Source organism: Lissotriton helveticus, chromosome 9 (assembly GCF_964261635.1).
Source record: "Lissotriton helveticus chromosome 9, aLisHel1.1, whole genome shotgun sequence".
In the NCBI taxonomy this organism is placed as follows: Eukaryota; Metazoa; Chordata; class Amphibia; order Caudata; family Salamandridae; genus Lissotriton; species Lissotriton helveticus.
In genome coordinates, this window is record NC_136070.1 from 490,591,396 (window position 1) to 490,609,804 (window position 18,409).

General features: G+C 40.9%; 1 protein-coding gene across 1 annotated transcript in view; it reads left to right on the top strand.

The window, feature by feature from the left end:
• Positions 1 to 18,409, top strand: part of KCNH5 (potassium voltage-gated channel subfamily H member 5) — an 875,857-nt gene that overhangs the window by 211,120 nt on the left and 646,328 nt on the right. Inside the window, exon 3 of the mRNA XM_078660326.1 lies at positions 17,490 to 17,596. Coding sequence (XP_078516452.1) covers positions 17,490 to 17,596 — 107 coding nt within the window. The remainder of the gene's footprint in view (positions 1 to 17,489; positions 17,597 to 18,409) is intronic.

Below are 18,409 nucleotides of genomic sequence, written 5' to 3' on the forward strand. Positions count from 1 at the left end.
GCTCCAATGATCTGAGACTGAGGTGCTGTTCTGCTGTCCTTGACCTTCATCCTGAGAAGCAAAATAGCCATGCAAGAGAAGTGTGCATGTCTGCACACTCAGACAGGGGTGCATTTGTTAATGCACTGAGACCGGCTGCTTGACATACAGTACCAAGGTATGGGGTTACGTCATTCCAATAAGCCTGACAGATGGGTACTCCTGACACGCTCTCTTTAGCATAGAGAAATTAGTGATAAATAGGAGTAATCTACGTAACATTATGAAAAATTAACATGTTTGAATTGTTTGTTTTTCCACCATTCCAATAACGTTTATAACAATAATGTGTCTTATTTTTCTGATATTTGAAGTTCATGTTTTATTTACTATGATTTGCACTTTTCAATAAATATTTGAAAATACATTATCCTGTCTTTTCTTTGTGACACCTTGGGTCTGCAAAGAGACAAACAAAGGGGTTACATTTGTTTCCATGATTTCCTTGAGAATTTAGAGTAATGTTCGATGTTACTGACAACATCTATAACTCTTTAAGGTCAGGAGATTAGATGTGGTACTGTTAGATAGCCAAACACAACAACATTTACTGATTATATTAGAAGACTCAGCCTCTGTATTTTGAAGTTTTTTTGTTCTAAATACACAGTTCAACTAGATTTGTAGGAACTGTATACATCAGTTTCCTAGAAGTCAGACCAACATACACTTTTCTACATGGACATTTAATTAGATCACAATCTGCAAATCACACATTCTGAAGTGTTTAATCAGCATTTGCTTCCCAATTTCTGATGTGTAATATCTTGACCTTGTATAACATTGCTACAATTGTTAAATACTAATCATGGGTATGCACCTCTGCTTGGAAATGAAAGAGTTCTTTGTGTCACAAGTTATTTGATCTTCTCCCCTTTGACCAGCCTATTTCTGAATTTATGTTTTTTGATGTACGCATAATGTGTAGAATGTTCAGTTGTTGCATTTTTATTTTTATACTTTGATTGATTATTGCATAGTCAGTCAAATTAACTTTATTTGGACTATACAATATTGGCATAAAAAGTATTCTACAAACATACATTCTGAAATATTAAAAGCATTGCAGAGTAAAAAGAAACAGCCATTAAAATACAACAATTTATAAACTACAATAACAAATTATAAAAGTCAGTAGAAAAAGATTTTTTATTTATTTTCTGTGCTTTTTACCCGGGAGAATCGGATGTTTCCTGGTGAATTATTGTGCTAGTTCTTGGCATTTAGTGAAACTAGTCTTAAATGCAGCATGTCAACAAGTCTTTTCAATATGTTTCTTTTTTAACATGCTTTAAAAGTTTCTGCGTTTGAAACTATTCTACTCACGGATGTATGATTGAACAACTACTGCCTAAACCACGAATTCCTTAACCACGAAGGTTAAACAACGAGCAATGCCAAACAACTACGTCGTTAAGAACGAATTCCTAAACCACGAATTTTTTTTTAATTGCTCTTTCCCCATTTACACCACTATGTTCTTGCCCGTCACATAAACCTCCAGTACACATTGGCTAAGCCAGAGCATTCCCTGCATGCTGTGCCCCGACGTGCTGCCAAGCAGGAAGGATGAAGGCAGTCTGCAGCCCCGCGCTCGTCATAGCCCGCCAGCCTGGAGGCTGCAATGTCAAGTAAATCATGCCAGGGGGCGAGAAGCATGTCAGGTCAGGGGTAGCAGAAGGGTGAAACGCACGGGCGCCAAACATGACCAAACTCACCAAACCTCATCTCACATTCTAACCACCATATCATGCTTTCCGTGCGGACACCCTGTACCCAGTCACCAAGCATCCCCCGCATTGTAACTACCTAAGCAATCGTGTGCCACCGGCAGGATGAAGGCAGGCTGCAGCCCCGCATTCTACCTAAGCAAGCCTTTGCCACTGGCAGGATGAAGGTAGGCTGCAACGTAAATTAGTTTTGAAAGTCCTCCCCAAAAATGTTATGCGTGTCACTTCCCCGATGGCTCTGTGCCCTTGGGGGAAATGAGGTATTCAAGGAGAGGCTCGCCGCGTAACAGAGCTGGAGAAGTCCGGGGTGGAGTTGTGTCCGTCTCCTGCTTCGAAAAAACCCAGCTCCACTGCCAGCAACAATTCCGTCTCTCTCCGTGAGAAAAGAAAAGGAGAGAGGCATGTAAGAGCACCATTTTCTCCCTCTGCGGTGTCGTTGTCAACTATTTCCCATGTCGGAAATTTGATTTGTGACGCCTCGGGTGCGGTGGAGGTGCTCTCTCCTAGAGTGCTGTGCGACTGGCTGGTTAGGAGGAGGATGGGCTGGGGTGTCTAATGGACGGGAGAGGGTATTAGAAATGTGTTTTATATAGCGCGAACTTGGCCCCAGGACATTAGAGCGCTTTAAATGAGCACTGGGTTACATTACACTAGGTCGGTTACATTTTTAGTTACAGAAAAAACTATTGTGAGTTTATAGTGTCAGTACATTCCGCCCATAGTTTACCTTTGTCAGAGCCAGCAGGCAGACGTGGTTTTCGTGGTTTATGTAAGCCGTTGTTAATGATGTCGTTATTAAGGATGGCGTGGTTAACTGATTGGTCGTTGTTCGGGATTCGTGGTTCCGGTCATTCGTGATTCAAACTTTGTTGTTAAGGATGTTTCCCTCTACTCACACATAGTAATTAGCTGATGGGTAGAACTCCTTGTAGTTTCTGGATGAAAATACGTAGGCACCATTGCTAATTTCTTTTTTTTCTGTTTCCTTTTTAAATACATCTCTTTCATCCAAAAATGTCAATCGTCTTTTCCTATTCCAAGAGTTTGTTTAATAATATGATGCATTTCTATGAATTAGTTTGGTAGATTTTTCAATTCCAATTCAGCTCAACTCCATCCACCAACAAAATCATCATGTTTCTCAAGAGTAAAAACAACATGCCAGTGCATATTGTTAGGTGGTAGCTCATTTGCAAACCACCAGTACTTATTTGTGTAATACATGTCTGCAATAGGAATCAAAACAGGTATAAAAATAATCATTATATAGTACTCAGACTAGATTTATCCTCAGATCCCTCAATAATCTTGTCCTTTCACACACATCGCATGTGTTTCTGGGGTCATGCACAATCTTCATACATCCACTTTCCTAAAGCCCTGCAGCACTCTAGTCCCGCATTCCATTTAGCCAAGCTCAGAGCACATGAAGCTCTCCACATTTGGGCTATGTCCTCTTGGCAATAATTGGACCAAGTCTGTTGAACAGTTTAGTATAGTGTTCGCTGTGCAGCTCTTCTGTGAGATTCAGAAGGTCCCAATGAGGTGTGAGGCTAATCTTCACCTGGGTAATTTTTGTAATTGTGCACATAGTCCTATCCCAATTACTTTGTAGTGTGTTATATTACCTTACCAAGCACAGGCAATATTGCCAGCCGCAATACATATCAGGCAAATTGATGGAACTTTCTAGTGCAGTACACACAGTGCATGAAGTTACATTTCATGAGCCTAAACAATGGCAATTTCACAGTGGTCCATTAAGACTCAAAGCATTGACTGTCTTCCCTGGCTCCACTATCTTCCTCCCTTAACACTGACAAATAATCAGGTGTGTGTATTATGAGTGTTCTATAGATTTTGGAAATCTTGTTTGTGGACAAATGGCCAATGGGATGTTTGGCTCCCAAGGAACTAATCTCAGACTATTTTCAATCAGGTCCATGTACATGCTCACTTATGATGGAGCAAGATTACTTTTTTTTTCTTTATACATGATGACAGTAGTTATGACAAATCTCCATCAAATTCTACAACAAACAGTCAGGAAAAAAGACAATTTAAAGTAATACAATGAGAAAAAAAATCAACATTATTCTCCAATCCGTTTGGTTACTGGTGCCCTTAACATCTTGCCCTTTTCCTGTTTCCTATGGCCCCTAAGTCTATACACAGCTAAGCCCATACTATTTATGGCCAAAAATCTAGCTCTCCAATTAATAAACATGGGCGGGTCGGGACTAATCCATTGAGATGTAATGTTAGCTCTTAGGACACCCATTGCCATAAAGACCAGACCTGTATCCAACCTAGTCCAAACATCAGGTTCTGAGTCTGATCGAACTCCAATATCACCAAGCCAGATGTTATTGATAGTGCCTTGCTGAGGATCTGGGTCAGGAAAGACTCAATGCCGTGTAGATATTTTGCCAGCTGGGACAGCTAAAGAACATGTGGATCGTGTCAGCTGCTAAAAGCCCACGCCTACTGCATGTCTTCCCCTGTGACCCAGACCATTTAGCAATTTTCCCCAGGGTGTAATATAGGTCAAAGACAGACATGTAGTGTTGTGCTCTCAGACTGCCAGTTATTAAAATCTGATTGGCTAACTCAATGGAGCCTCCTAAATCAGTGTTGCTCTGTGTCTATTTACTGTCCCAGCTGAGATTCTGGAGGGTTAGATCATCAAGAATAGTAGAAAGTAAGATTTGATAGATTTTCCCAAGTCTGGATTTAGATGCTAATCTGTCCACCAGCGGAATTTTAGCATAAATACCCCTCCCCTGTGCATAGTTTTAGTTAAGAAGCTTCTAATTTGTAAAAACTTGATAAAATGTCTTGCGGACGTTCCATATTTTTCTTGTAGTTCAGAAAAAGAGCGGCTATTGCCATTGCTAAAAAAACTCCCAGGACCTTAACTCCAAGGGCACCCCACCCTCTAGCTACTTGATCCTGAAAAATCGGCGGCAGTAGCCCATATGAAAGCAGGGAGGTGTATGAATTTAAATTCAAAACCCCTAGCTGTGGCCTCATTTTATTTCCATATTGCAAATGCTGATTGAATTATTTTAAACTTTGTTTTCTTGCAGTAGCTTGATTCGATGATTGTTACTAAACAGTTTGGCGCTTCCTCCCCTATATTGTAGTATCGGAGTGTATGACCTGGGTTTTATCGGCATTTAGTTTGTATCCTGATACAAAACCAAATTGCTTTGCAATATCGTAAATCGCAGGTAAAGCAGATCCAATGTTTGTTGTGAATATAGCCACATCGTCAGCATATGCTAATGTTTTATTTGAGATCACATTTACCATAGCAGCTTCGATCCGTTGATCAGCATCCAGTTTACTGAGCAACGGATCGATATACAAAGCAAATAATAATGGTGAGCAGGGACACCCTTGGCGAGTTCCTCTGCTGATGGATAATAAATTAGATTCTTGCCCAGAAATCTGAACACAGGCTTTAGGTGAAACATATAAGGCCTGTACAGCTGTAACGAATTCCGGCAGGAATCCTTAAGTCCTCAGCATCAGCCAGAGAAACCCCCAGGAGACCCTGTCGAATGCTTTCTTTGCATCTAACAGGATCATCTCTAGGGGCTTCTTTGAGGCCTGGGCCCAATCGAACAAGGCTATTACCCGCCTGACGTGGTCCGATGTATCTTGACCGGTTATAAAGCCATGTTGGCAGATGAAAACCAGAGGAACAATAACCCTTCCCAGCTTTAATGCTACTATTTTGTAATAGATCTTGCTATCTGCGCATATCAAAGAGATAGGGCGATATGAGGAGGGGCTAAGTTCCGGCTTATCCTAATTTTTAACCCCTTGGGTGCTCATGACGAGCTGAGCTAGTCATGGCACACAGTGCTCGTGTGCTCATGACGAGCTCAGCTCGTCATGACGCCCACCCCAGGAAATCCCTCTGGTACGGGCACCAGAGGGATTCCCTTTTCTCCTCCAAAGCCTCGGGAGCTGGGGAAGAGCTTCTGCAGCTCCCAAGGCCCCCCCCTGGTTTCCCTGAAATGACGATCAGCGCACACGTCGCGCTGACGTCATTTCAGTGAAACCGAAACTGAAATGAGCCAAGAGGCTCATTTCAGTTTCCCGTTCTACGTGCTCAGGGGGCTATCTCAGCCCCCTGAGCACGTAGAAAGACGGGAGAGGTATCATTGAAAAGGGGAGAATCTGGCCATTTTGGGCAGACCCCACCCTAATTAAAATTTACCCAGAAAACTACCTGGGGTCTAGTGGACTTTCTGACCCCCCTGGGGGGCAGATAGGGGCATTACCCCCCAATCTGCCCCGCCGGGAGGAGCAAAAAGCCCACTCGATGCCAGGGATTTTTTGGGGGGCAAATTTAAAATAGGGTGGGGCTGCCCAAAATGGGCATACCCATGCCCCCACCCCCTCCCCACAACAATTACAGCCATCCTGTCCCCCCTGGGGGTCAGGTGGGGCAGTAGCCCCCAATCTGCCCCCCTGGGGAGGGGCAAAAAGCCCACTAGACACGAGGGATTTTTTTGGGCAAATTTTTATTAGGGTGGGGGCACTGGCATGCCCGTTACGGGCAGAACCCAATTAAAATTTTTCCCAAAAAACTCCCTGGCATCTAATGGACTTTCTGACCCCCTACGGGGCAGATGGGGGCATTACTTCCCCAATCTGCCCCGCCCGGGGGGGGGCAAAAAGCCCACTAGACACCAGGGATTTTTTGGGGCAAATTTGAAAAAGGGTGGGGCTGCCCAAAATGGACATGACGATGCCCCCACCCCCTCCCCCGCAACAATTACAGCCTTCCTGCCCCCCTTGGGGGGCAGATGAGGCAGTAGCCCCAATCTGCCCCCCCGGGGGGGGCAAAAGCCCACTAGACACCAGGGTTTTTTCTGGGCAAATTTAGGGTGGGGGCATTGGCATGCCCGTTTTCGGCAGACCCCACCCTAATTTAAATTTTCCCAAAAAACTCCCTGGCGTCTAGTGGACTTTCTGACCCCCCTGCGGTGCAGATGGGGGCATTAGCCCCCAATATGCCCCCTGGGGGGACAAAAAGCCCACTTGACGCCAACGATTACGCTGGCTTTTTTATGTGTGAGGGTGGGGGCTGCCTGGAATGGGCATACCAATGCCCCCACCCCCCCAAAAAATAGCCACAGTGTTTCTACCCCCAATGGGGGCATATCGGGGCAACCCCACCCCCGAAATCCCCCCCCCCAGGGTGGCAGAAAGCCAACAAGGCACAGATTTGTTTTTAGTAATATGCCTACCTGTGGATGTTGGGCCCTAGCGCAGCCGGCACATAGGGAAACCTAGCAAACCAGTACATTTTTTAAAACTAGACACACAGGGAAATCCAGAATGGGGTGACTTGACTGGCTCTCACCGGGTTCTGTTACCCAGAATCCCTTGCAAACCTAAAAAATTTGCCCAAAAATCTAATTTTCCTCACGTTCTGTGGTGGAAAGTTTTGGAATCTGCGTGGATCCATAAAATTCCACCCACCCCATGTTCCCCAAAGCATTCCGAGAAAAATGGTACCTCACTTGTGTGGGTAGGTCTAGTGCCCGCGACAGGCAAGGGCCAAAAACCTATTGAGGCAACATCGGGAGACCTGGGAGAACGCCGGGTGGGAGGAAATTTGTGGAGCCACGCAGATTCCAGAACTTTACCACACAGAAATGTGAGAAAAAAGTTTATTTTTCGGTGAAATCTGAGCTTTGCAGTGGATTCTGGGTAGGAGAATGATGGGGGACCCATGCAAGCCATACCTCGCTAGACTCCCCTGGGTGTTTAGTTCCTAAAAATGTATGGGTTAGGTAGGTTTCCCTAGATGGCCGTCGAGCCCCGGGCCAAAAACTCATGGGACCCCCCCTTGCAAAACCAGGTTGGTTTGTGATAGGTAATTTTAATGTCACCTCAATAGTTATTGGGCCTTTGCCTGTCACGGGTCCTTTACCCACCCACACAAGTGAGGTACCATTTTTATCGGGAGACCTGGGGAAACGCTGGGTGGGTGGACAATTGTGGATCCATGCAGATTCCAGAACTTTCCGCCACATAAATGTGGAGAAAATGTGGTTTTGTTTACAATTTTTAAGGTGTGCAAGGGATTCTGGGTAACAGAACCTGGTGGGAGGCAGTCAAGTCACCCCATCCTGCATTCCCCTGCGTGTCTAGTTTTTGAAAATGTATAGGTTTGCTAGGTTTCCCTAGGTGCCGGCAGAGCTAGGGTTCAAAAACTACAGCTAGGCACTTTGCAAAGAAAGGGCCATTTTTCACTGCTAAATTGTGGTGCGACCACGTTGCGTTTTGCGCCGTTTCCTGTCGCCTGCACTAGGCCGACCCACACAAGTGAGGTACCATTTTTCTCAGAAGACTTTGGGGAAGACGGGGTGGGTGGAAATTTGTGGATCCACGCAGATTCCAGAACTTTCCACCACAGAAATGTGGGGAAATATTTTTTTTTGTAAATTTTTTAGGTTTGAAAGGGATTCTGGGTAACAGAACCTGGTGGGAGGCAGTCAAGTCACCCAATCCTGGATTCCTCTGGATGTCTAGTTTTCAAAAAGTATCAGTTTGCTAGGTTTCCTTAGGTGCCGGCAGAGCTAAGGTTAGAAAACTACAGCTAGGCACTTTGCAAAACAAAGGTAATTTTTCACTGCGAAATTGAGGTGCAACCACGTTGCGTTTTGCTCCGTTTCCTGTCGCAGGCACTAGGCCGACCCACACAAGTGAGGTACCATTTTTCTCAGACCACTTTGGAGAACGCGGGGTGGGTAGAAATTTGTGAATCCACGCACATTCCAGAACTTTCCCCCACAGAAATGTAGGAAAAATGTGTTTTTTTGGACAATTTTTTAGGTTTGTATGGAATTCTGGGTAACAGAACCTGGTGGGAGGCAGTCAAGTCACCCCATCCTGGATTTCCATGGGTGTCTAGTTTTCAAAAATGTATCAGTTTGCTAGGTTTCCTTAGGTGCTGGCAGAGCTAAGGTTAAAAAACTACAGCTAGGCACTTTGCAAAACAAGGGTCATTTTTCACTGCGAAATTGAGGTGCAACCACGTTGCATTTTGTGCCGTTTCCTGTCGCGGTCACAAGGCCGACCCACACAAGTGAGGTACCGTTTTTTATCGGAAGACTTAGGGTAATTCAGATTTGTAAATCAACTGTTATTACCTATTGAGTTTTTATGCATTTCTCCCTTCCAAATGAAAGACATTGTGTAAAAAAGATGTCATTTTGAAAAATGACCAATAATTCTCATGCTAGTATGAGTATTCCCAATTAAAAAAATGTGCAAATATGTACTGTTTCTAAACTCTATCATTTGTACCCATTTCAGAAATACATAGGTGTCTTTCATACCGATTTTTCCATGTACACATTTTCCCAGAATAATTGCTCTATACCCGGTACATAATAAAATACCATTGCAAGTTGCTGCTCAGTTTTTGGCTCTGGGATCGTCGGGGTCTTGGTGAACCTACAAGTCCTATATATCCCCACAACCAGGAAAGTCCAGCGGGTGGAACGGTATATTGCTTTCAAAGAGCTGTCATAATTACAAGAAGTTACAGGTGAAAACGTTGACACAAAAAACTAATTTTCAATTTTTCCAATATTTAACTGTTAGTTTCTATAAAGAAACCTTCATGGATTTAGACAAATGACCCCTTTCTGAATTTATAATTTTGTCGACTTTTCTAAAATGTATAGCTTTCCAGGATCCATTGTTGCTTTCAAACACATTTTTAAACATTAACTGGAAGGAAGTTGAAAGCACTAAAAATAGCAAAAATAGGCTATGTCCAGAAAAATGCCAAAACGGTGTGAAAAATGTTGGTTCTCTGACAAAAGACTGACATTCCCTTAAAGCTGGGTGAATGGTGATTTCAGCCCCACAAACCCTTTTTTGATAACATTTGCAGGGAAAAACCCAGAGGCTTTCATTTGCAGACCGTTTTCCCATTTTTCGGAAAAAAACAAATATTTTACTGTATTTTGCTTAATTTCTGGGACCCCTCCAAGGGAATACAAAAACCCTGGGTGCCTTTAGAATCCCCATGATGTTGGAAGAAAACGACGCAAAATTGGCGTGGATACCTTATGTGGTTACAGGGGCCTAAGCATGCACTACCCCAAATAGCCCAAAAAAGGCTTAGCATAGGAGGGGAAAAGGCCTAGCAGCGAAGGGGTTAAAGACTACAATTGTTGTTCTATGACAGGAGTCCGGAGTCTGGCCATTCTGAGTTTTTAAAAATAAGAGCTTTAGTTCCCCCGAGAAGGTCTTGTCTAAAAGTTCGATAAAATTCCAGTGGCAGCGCGTCAGGGCCTGCAGCCTTACCTGCAGCCAGCAAGATTATGGCAGATTCATTTTCTTCCCTTGAGATAGGGGCAGAAAGCATATCCCTCTGTTCATGAGTAATCTGAGCGGTAGCATAATCAGATAGAAAGTCCTCACCTGAGGTTAAAGAGTCTTTCCTTTCTGTGGCATATAGCCCCTGGTAAGATCCTGAATCTGTCCCTTTGCATTTTTTATACGACAGATTCTGTTTGCAGCTGCTCTTTGCTGAATCCGTTTAGCTAGTAGCTTGCCGGTGTTCTCTCCGTATTCATATATATCAGCCCTGTGTTGCTTAAACTTTACGGCTAAATCCTCCCCAAGATGTTTATGTATTTTAGTTCTTACTGTTGCTAACTTTTTTTGACATTCCTCACTCCTCTGTGATTCCCCAATTACCCGGACCAACTCTTCCTCAGCCTCCCTGAGCTGATCCATCAAATCGGTAACCTTCTCTTTCGTCTTTCTCTGTTGATGCATGGAAAAGCACAGAGTTTCGCCCCTCACTGCCTCTTTAAAAGCATCCCAGACTGTTAACTCAGATGCAGTACCCCTGTTCCTTTTGAAAAATTCCACTATCCACTTTGACATATGTACACAGTATTCTAAATTAAGTAAAAGCTTTCTAACAAAAGTCTGCGTTGTCATTACTAGTGCAGAGTTTTTGATTGGGAGTTGGATCACTCAACTGTTATGATCGGATACAAGTCTTGGAAAAAGCTCACAAGTGGCCCTTCCGGCTATTGTATTAGTGACAAAAAAAAGAAATATTTTTTTATGGGGAGCCGAAAAGAACGTATAACCGAATTCCGTTTGACGCTGACTGTGCCAAATATCAGTTAGTCCGTGTTTCTGGCATAACCCCTGTAGAGCCTTGAAAGTCTTAGACTTCCGTCCTGAATAGGAGTCATTGCTATGGAGATTGAAGCTGGCATTCAAATGAATATTAAAATCCCCGCAAAACACTATCAAGGGAGACCACAAAGCTAACTCAATATTCAAGACTAGTGGGGTCATCTAGATTGGAACCATAAAGAGAGTATATAGTGTACAATGTACCCCTAATACCAACTTCTCTTATTACCCATCTCCTTAAGTTGTCTTCCTTAACTCGATTACAAGTTAAAAGTTACTTCTAACAGCCAATAGGACACTGACATTTTATCTCCTACTTTCCTACAGACAAAGGAGAACTTTATGAGATGTTGAATCTTATCATAGTTACTATATTTGTCAAAACTACACAATTGAACACGTGCTAGAGTGCCCCCTCAACTCCCTCCTCATCCCCCACTGCCCACCCCCTCTACCCTCTCCCCATCCCCCTCCCCCTCTACTGACAAACCTCCCATTACATCGGGCATGGGAACCTACTGTCCCTAGTGATGCTGAGCTAACCTGACCCATCCCTCCGAACGGTGAGATCTTTCAACCTACTCTGTATACTTTTCATTTTAAGATAAATTAAGATAAGCGGTTTAAGCACCCAAGGAATAAAGTCATGTATAAAGGTGAGAACATTTGTTTAAGCATAAAGAGAAGGAGAAACCAATTAAAGTCTCACAGAAGGTTCTTTCAGAACTGAGATCTCATTTGGTCATGCCTGCAGTATTTTGAGACATACATTGACAATAAAAATTCTTTTGCCTGGATTTCTGACTGAAAGTACTGCGTGCGTCCCTGAGAGACCACCTTCAATTTGGCAGGATTGATCAGAAATGCCTGACCCCCTTTTGCTTGAAATTCAGATATTAGTTGGCGAACGCTTTTTGACCATCTTCTGGCAAAAGTCAGGGCGAACAAAAAATCGCAACCCTTCCTAGTTCTTTTTACGATCAGGTCTAACAAGGTCATATAGCGATTCCCTGGCTAAGAAGTTATTTAAAGAAATCATAGTAGCCTGTGGAAGGCTGTCAGATTGTCCTGCTGCTCTCCGTTGATTGAAAGGGAAGCGAAGTGCTTCTTCCAACCCCATTGTGGTAAGTCTGGGAAGGCCTCATCGGAAATATCTATCATGAACTGGCGAATATTAGACCCTTCTTTGCCCTCGGGAATGCCCGATATACGCAGATTATTTCATCTAGCGCGATTTTCGAAATCTGGCACTTTCATCAGAGTATTATCCCTTAGCATTTGCATTGACTCAATCTTCTTTTTCTGCTTGCTTAATTCATCATCCAGTTGAGATATCCTGACTTCTGCCTCCCTGATTCTAGTTGCGAAGTCTGCACAAGTCATGGCAATTCTTCGAATTGAGTTTTGCAGCTTTCTACAGGCCCCTTGAGTCCGAGTACTCTCAGCCCTGGTTTCCTCTCGATGAGCCATGATGACCTGATATTTCATAGCCAATGTTATTTCTTCAGTGCCTTTCATCGTGTTGGCAGATTCACCCAGAATCTCTCCTTTCCCCTCGACATCTTGATTTTCTCCTAAGTTTGGCGAGAAAGAGTAGTCCCATATCATGCTGCCGGTGGCTCCCTCGGTCCTGCTGATCGATGTCGGGAAGATAGAGGCTTTTTTAATCGTGCCAGGATTAGACAGAGAACTATCAGCCTCTTCCTCCCAGTGCAGACTGCTCAAATCGCTCCCTTCACCAGCCCAGTCCTTACCCTGACTTTTGTCCTCTGAAGAGTTGGAATGATCAGAGAGTGAGAACAATTTATCAGTAGCGTCCTCCTCCTGAGTAGCCATGTCTTCATAGAGATCTGAGTCCAAATCTTCCCTGCAAATTCCAGATACATTGGTTCTCTGGACTTCATCTCCCAAGATGCAATGGGATTGCAGTGTTACTGGTATTGATAGAATTGGAGGATCACTGACATAATATCGAGGGACATAATATCGACCATCAAAAATATCGGCGACACTATATCGACAGACAGAATATCAACTTTGTATCTTCAAACAGGTAAGTACAAAAATATCGAGTAAAAAATACCGTTTACAAAAATATAGTTTATAAAAATATCGACTTTATTAAAAACAACGTTAAATTAAATTAATATTAAAAATTAATTACTAAAATATACTTAAAATACTTAAATTACCTTATAATACTTAAATAATTAATGAAAGTTATAAAAAAAAATACAATCATATTTGTTAAAACATATATATATAGTAACATAATATAATTAAATAATATCCAATATTATTACCGTAGGATAGCGGAAGTGTAAAAATTACTATTCCCACTCCAGAGAGTGCAACAGTAGGGAAAGCGTTGGATAGCGTAGGGGTAAAAATTACTATTCCCACTCCAAAGAGTGCAACAGTAGGAAAAGCGTTGGATAGCGTAGAGGTAAAAATTACTATTCCCACTCCAAAGAGGGCAACAGTAGGGAAAGCGTTGGATAGCGTAGGGGTAAAAATTACTATTCCCACTCCAAAGAGTGCTACAGTAGGGAAAGTGTTGGATAGCGTAGGGGTTAAAATTACTATTCCTACTCCAGTGAGTGCAACAGTAGGGAAAACGTTGGATAGCGTAGGGATAATAATTACTATTCCCACTCCAGAGTGCAACAGTAGGGAAAGCGTTGGATAGCGTAGAGGTAAAAATTACTATTCCTACTCCAAAGAGTGCAACAGTAGGGAAAGCGTTGGATAGCGTAGGGGTAAAAATTACTATTCCCACTCCAGTGGGTGCAACAGTAGGGAAAGCATTGGATAGCGTAGGGGTAAAAATTACTATTCCAACTCCAGAGAGTGCAACAGTAGGGAAAGTAAATTCTTCTTATATTATTTATAAAAATATAAATAAATATCTATAAAAAAATAATTACACGTAATTACCTATTTAATATAATTTAATAATTAATCAATTAAAATTACAAATTACAATTAATTTTTAATATTATTTACATATTCAAACAAATTACAAATTAACAATTAATTAATTAACAATTAAAAATTAATTAACAATTAATTCAAATTAAATACAATTAATTAATTTGATTTATTTAATTATTTATGAATACATTACTTCACACCCTATTCCCCTATAAACTCACAACCCGATACAGAAAATAAATTAGTAAAATTAACATATTTAGCAATTAATCAATTAAATAAAATTAAATGCCAATAAAAATGTAATAAATTACCCATTAAAAAGTAATTCACAATTTATTCTAAAGAAATACCAATAAATATTTTTACATATTTAATTAATTACAAATAAATTACTTCCCACCCAATTCCCCTATAAACCCACAACCCGCTACAGAAAATAAATTAGTAAAATTAACATAATTAGCAATTAATCAATTAATTAAAATTAATTGCCAATTAAAATGTAATTATTTACCAAATATAAATTAATTAACAATTAATTAAAAATGAATACCAATATATAAATTTACATATTTAATTAATTATAATTAAATTACTTCCCACCCTATTCCCCTATAAACCCACAACCCGCTACAGAATTAAATTACGCAAAAAATAAAAAACAAAATTCATTAATTAAAATTAATTATAACATAAATACACACTTTTCACACATATAATAACATAACAAACACTATAAAAAATTTGATATGATTAAAAATTCGATAATTTTAATAACATTCAATATTACTTACCTTCAAAACGATATTTTTGATGTCTATATTCTGTCCATTCGATATTTTGTCCAGCCTATATTTTGCACTTGATATTATGTCCATTCGATATTTTGTAGTCGATATTATGTCTGTTTACCAGAATTGGACTGTCCATTTTGGCCATTGATGCTGTCTGGATTGGCCGTAGGATCTGCAGATTCAGCGATGAGATCCCATTCATCCTGTTCCCCCCCGGTGGTGAAATCTCGCTAGTTACTCCCCCCCTCCACTCGTGCTGTTAGCCTGAGTCCGGGGTCCTTTCCCCCCTTTCTCCCCTTGTAGCGGAGAGTACGTACCTTTGGGTTTCCCTGAGGGAGACTTTCCAGCATTTTCAATCACTAGATTAACGGAGTTTGCACCGCTGCCTGTCATTTTACTTAGCCTTAAACAACGCCGGTACAGTTTGCTTACCGCGTGTTATGGCTCCATTCTTCAAGGTTTTCCGCTGCTCGCCTGCTCCAGTTGACTCTGTTCCAGCACCGGGGCTCGAGACCGCAGAGACCTCGGAGCCTCCTCTAGCTGAGTCACCTGCGAGAGCCGATATCCCGACATCTTTGGGGCCCGCAGCCACTCCTCGTCCTCTCACTCCTCTGCTGCCTGTCTTTGGCGGCATCTTTGCGGTCCCCTCCCTCCGGCTAGGCAAGACGTACCAAACAACAGCGGTACAGCAAAGAGCTCGGGACGCGAGCACACAGGGTAACGGAGTCCTCCACAACTCGCTCCGAGCTCCCCAAAGCCTCCACAGCATCCAAGCCAGCTTTAGAGCTTTCGCCTGTTTCAATGGTGCATAAAATCAGGTTGTTTCTTTTCCCCTGGAGGTAATGCAGTGCTCATAGACGCCATCCGGTCAGGTCTCAACTGGAGAGATTAGGTGGTCAGCTCACTCTGCTGAAGGTCCGGCTGCCATCTTGCCCTGATGGAGCAAGATTACTATGTATCATTCATCCAAAGATTTCTAAACATAATTTATCTTTGAATTTAAAGTAATTATAATATATATTAGAATATATCAAGATCAGAATATTCTTTTCATCACAAAACTAGACCAGTTGTGTCTGGAACAAATGTGATTTGTGTTCATATTTCTAAATATAGAGTGATCGCATTCTGAAAGGGTTGTTTGCAATTCCAGCTTTGTTATGAAGTGACAGAAATGAAAGTTAGTGAAAATGTGAATACCATTCACTTTCATTGTTAATAATCTAGATGGGAATATCCCCTGTGAATAAGACTGCAAGGATTGGAGGCAGTTGAGAATACACTCTTAACTGAATATTTGTTTAGTGATTAAAACAATATTTTGATTTTGTAATGGATTAATCTTTGTGATCACAATTAGGGTTGATTTAAAACAAAACAACATTTTATTAAGGTGTGTTGGGAGGGATGTTGGGAATGGGACTACCTAACCTGTTCCACCCTTCCACTTGTATTTCCTACCAAATCAAAGCACATGCTCAAAGATAAGAGAGGGAGGAACTGAATTCTCTGGGATAATTGAGAAGGTTGAGGCTTCTAAATCCATAATACTATTCATAAATAAAATGTCCAGTATTAACTAATTGGATTCACTATTAGTGCATTAAGACGTTTTTAAAATGTTAGGTGCTGGAATATTACTTATCTGTTAACTGATTCAAATCCAATATGGTCCTTTTAAAAAGATTACAATTCTGGACTCCATTCCAATGGAACCCATTGAATCTGGTATTTTGTTCTTTAACAGTCTTTCAGCGGAGAAAGGGAAGAAGCTTATTGAAGAATAAATCAAGCTGTTTGTGCTGATGGCGTGGGATTTTTTTTTATCTACAAGAGGCTAGCCACATCAAAGGTGTGATAAAAGTTATTTTAGCTTTACATATTTTTTAAGGGGTGGTTAAGGAGACCAGAGGAAGATTAAGCAAGAGATATCTATTTTCTTGCTGCTTGCATAAATGTGTTTGTTTTTTGTTACATATTCTTTTGTGGATTATGAATGGAATAATGACAATTAAATATGGGATGTGGTTAGACACAGCAATTAGTGATATCAAATTATTGCAGAGATATGCATTCAATACACAGAGGATCTAATCTATTAATCAATCAAGGGTCCTCATCTGTAACAACTATACCTTAGATAGTCTCAAAGTGGTTAGGCATTTATTATGCTAGCAAATAATATAGATACTGCAAGGAGTCCAAAGACACTTGGAGATGGGCCACTTTAAATAAGTTCACATTGTAGGATTGTAAATGCAGGGTTAGGGGTCTCCTGTTCCTTCTTCTCTGCGTTCACATGCTTTCTCCTTCTTTAATATTCACGAGGAATGAGGTGTTGTAACCTTCTGTGAACATTCCTTTGTGATGTGACAGATTTGTATGTCAGCTGCATTGAAAAATGCTGGGCGGCTCACAACCAGTCTGTGACATTTTCACGTAATGGTTTGTGAACTGCCCTAAGATGCATCCGAACTGTAAAGTACAGTAGTGACAAAACCAAATGCAGCAGAAAATGCTTATGTCATTTTTATATTTATCTTTGATATTTGCTTTATTGAGATAGTGCATCTTTCATCTACATATTTATTACATATATGGTGCAAATTTGTATTGCAATTGAGTAATCTATATCACTCTTATTGTATCTAGCAGTGACATAAGAGATGTTGCACTGGATGATGACAGAAGATAGCGCACATGTTACAACTTAAGCATGCCATTTGAAAGAGCATAGTAGCTTAACATAGTTGTATTTCTGTTAAAATATTCAGTAATTTTTGTTTTCTAGTTTTATGTATGGAGAATTGACGGATAAGAAGACCATTCAGAAAGTTAGGCAGACGTTTGATAACTACGAGTCTAACTGCTTTGAAGTTCTTCTGTACAAGAAAAACAGTATGTATATTAAACCACACAATCGATATATAAATGTTATAAGATAATGTTTTACAGTTTAATATATCACTAGCATTGCATTGCATTTCTTCCCAACTGTTATTTTTAAACAATTATCACACAGATTTATGCAATGGCTGATTCTGATTGTCTTTCTTTCATGTTATCAATTGCAAAGACTGTGTATCAGCATGTATTTATGCAACATTGTCCCAGCCACCTTAATTTTCTCCAGCAAGGGAACCTGCCCAGGCTTAAGTGTTGTTAGATATTATGGTAGGATGTTGGACAATTATTTTGTGGTCTATTAGCTATCCCTGGTGTTTTTCCTTTGCAAGTGATTTTTTTCTAGTTGTGCTTTTCAAATAAGGTCCGGAATGTTAGATGTGCAGGGCAGCAATTTTCTGCCATCTTTTTTAATTTTGGGGAGTTTTCATTGTCTTTCAGCATTCCGTTTAATGGTGAAGCATGTATCCATTATGGGACCCTCACTGTACTAAATAACTGTAAGAAAATTCCCTTGAGAACAATGACTTATCAGTAGTGTTTAGTACTCTTTTATCTCTCAAACTGTGATCAAAGAGTGCACCAGTTTGATTGAAACAGGAAAATAATTTGACATGGATAAACAATAATAATATTGGGTAAAGTTTTCATTTTTAAGTATTCACAGAGTTTTTCAAAAGATACATTTTTCAAAAAGCAAAACATATTCAACACAAAAATCTATCTGTTTTTATACGGGTGTGACAACAAACATCAACAAATCGTGCCCAAGGTGACTAACTTGTTTAGTCCTTAAACAATGAAACA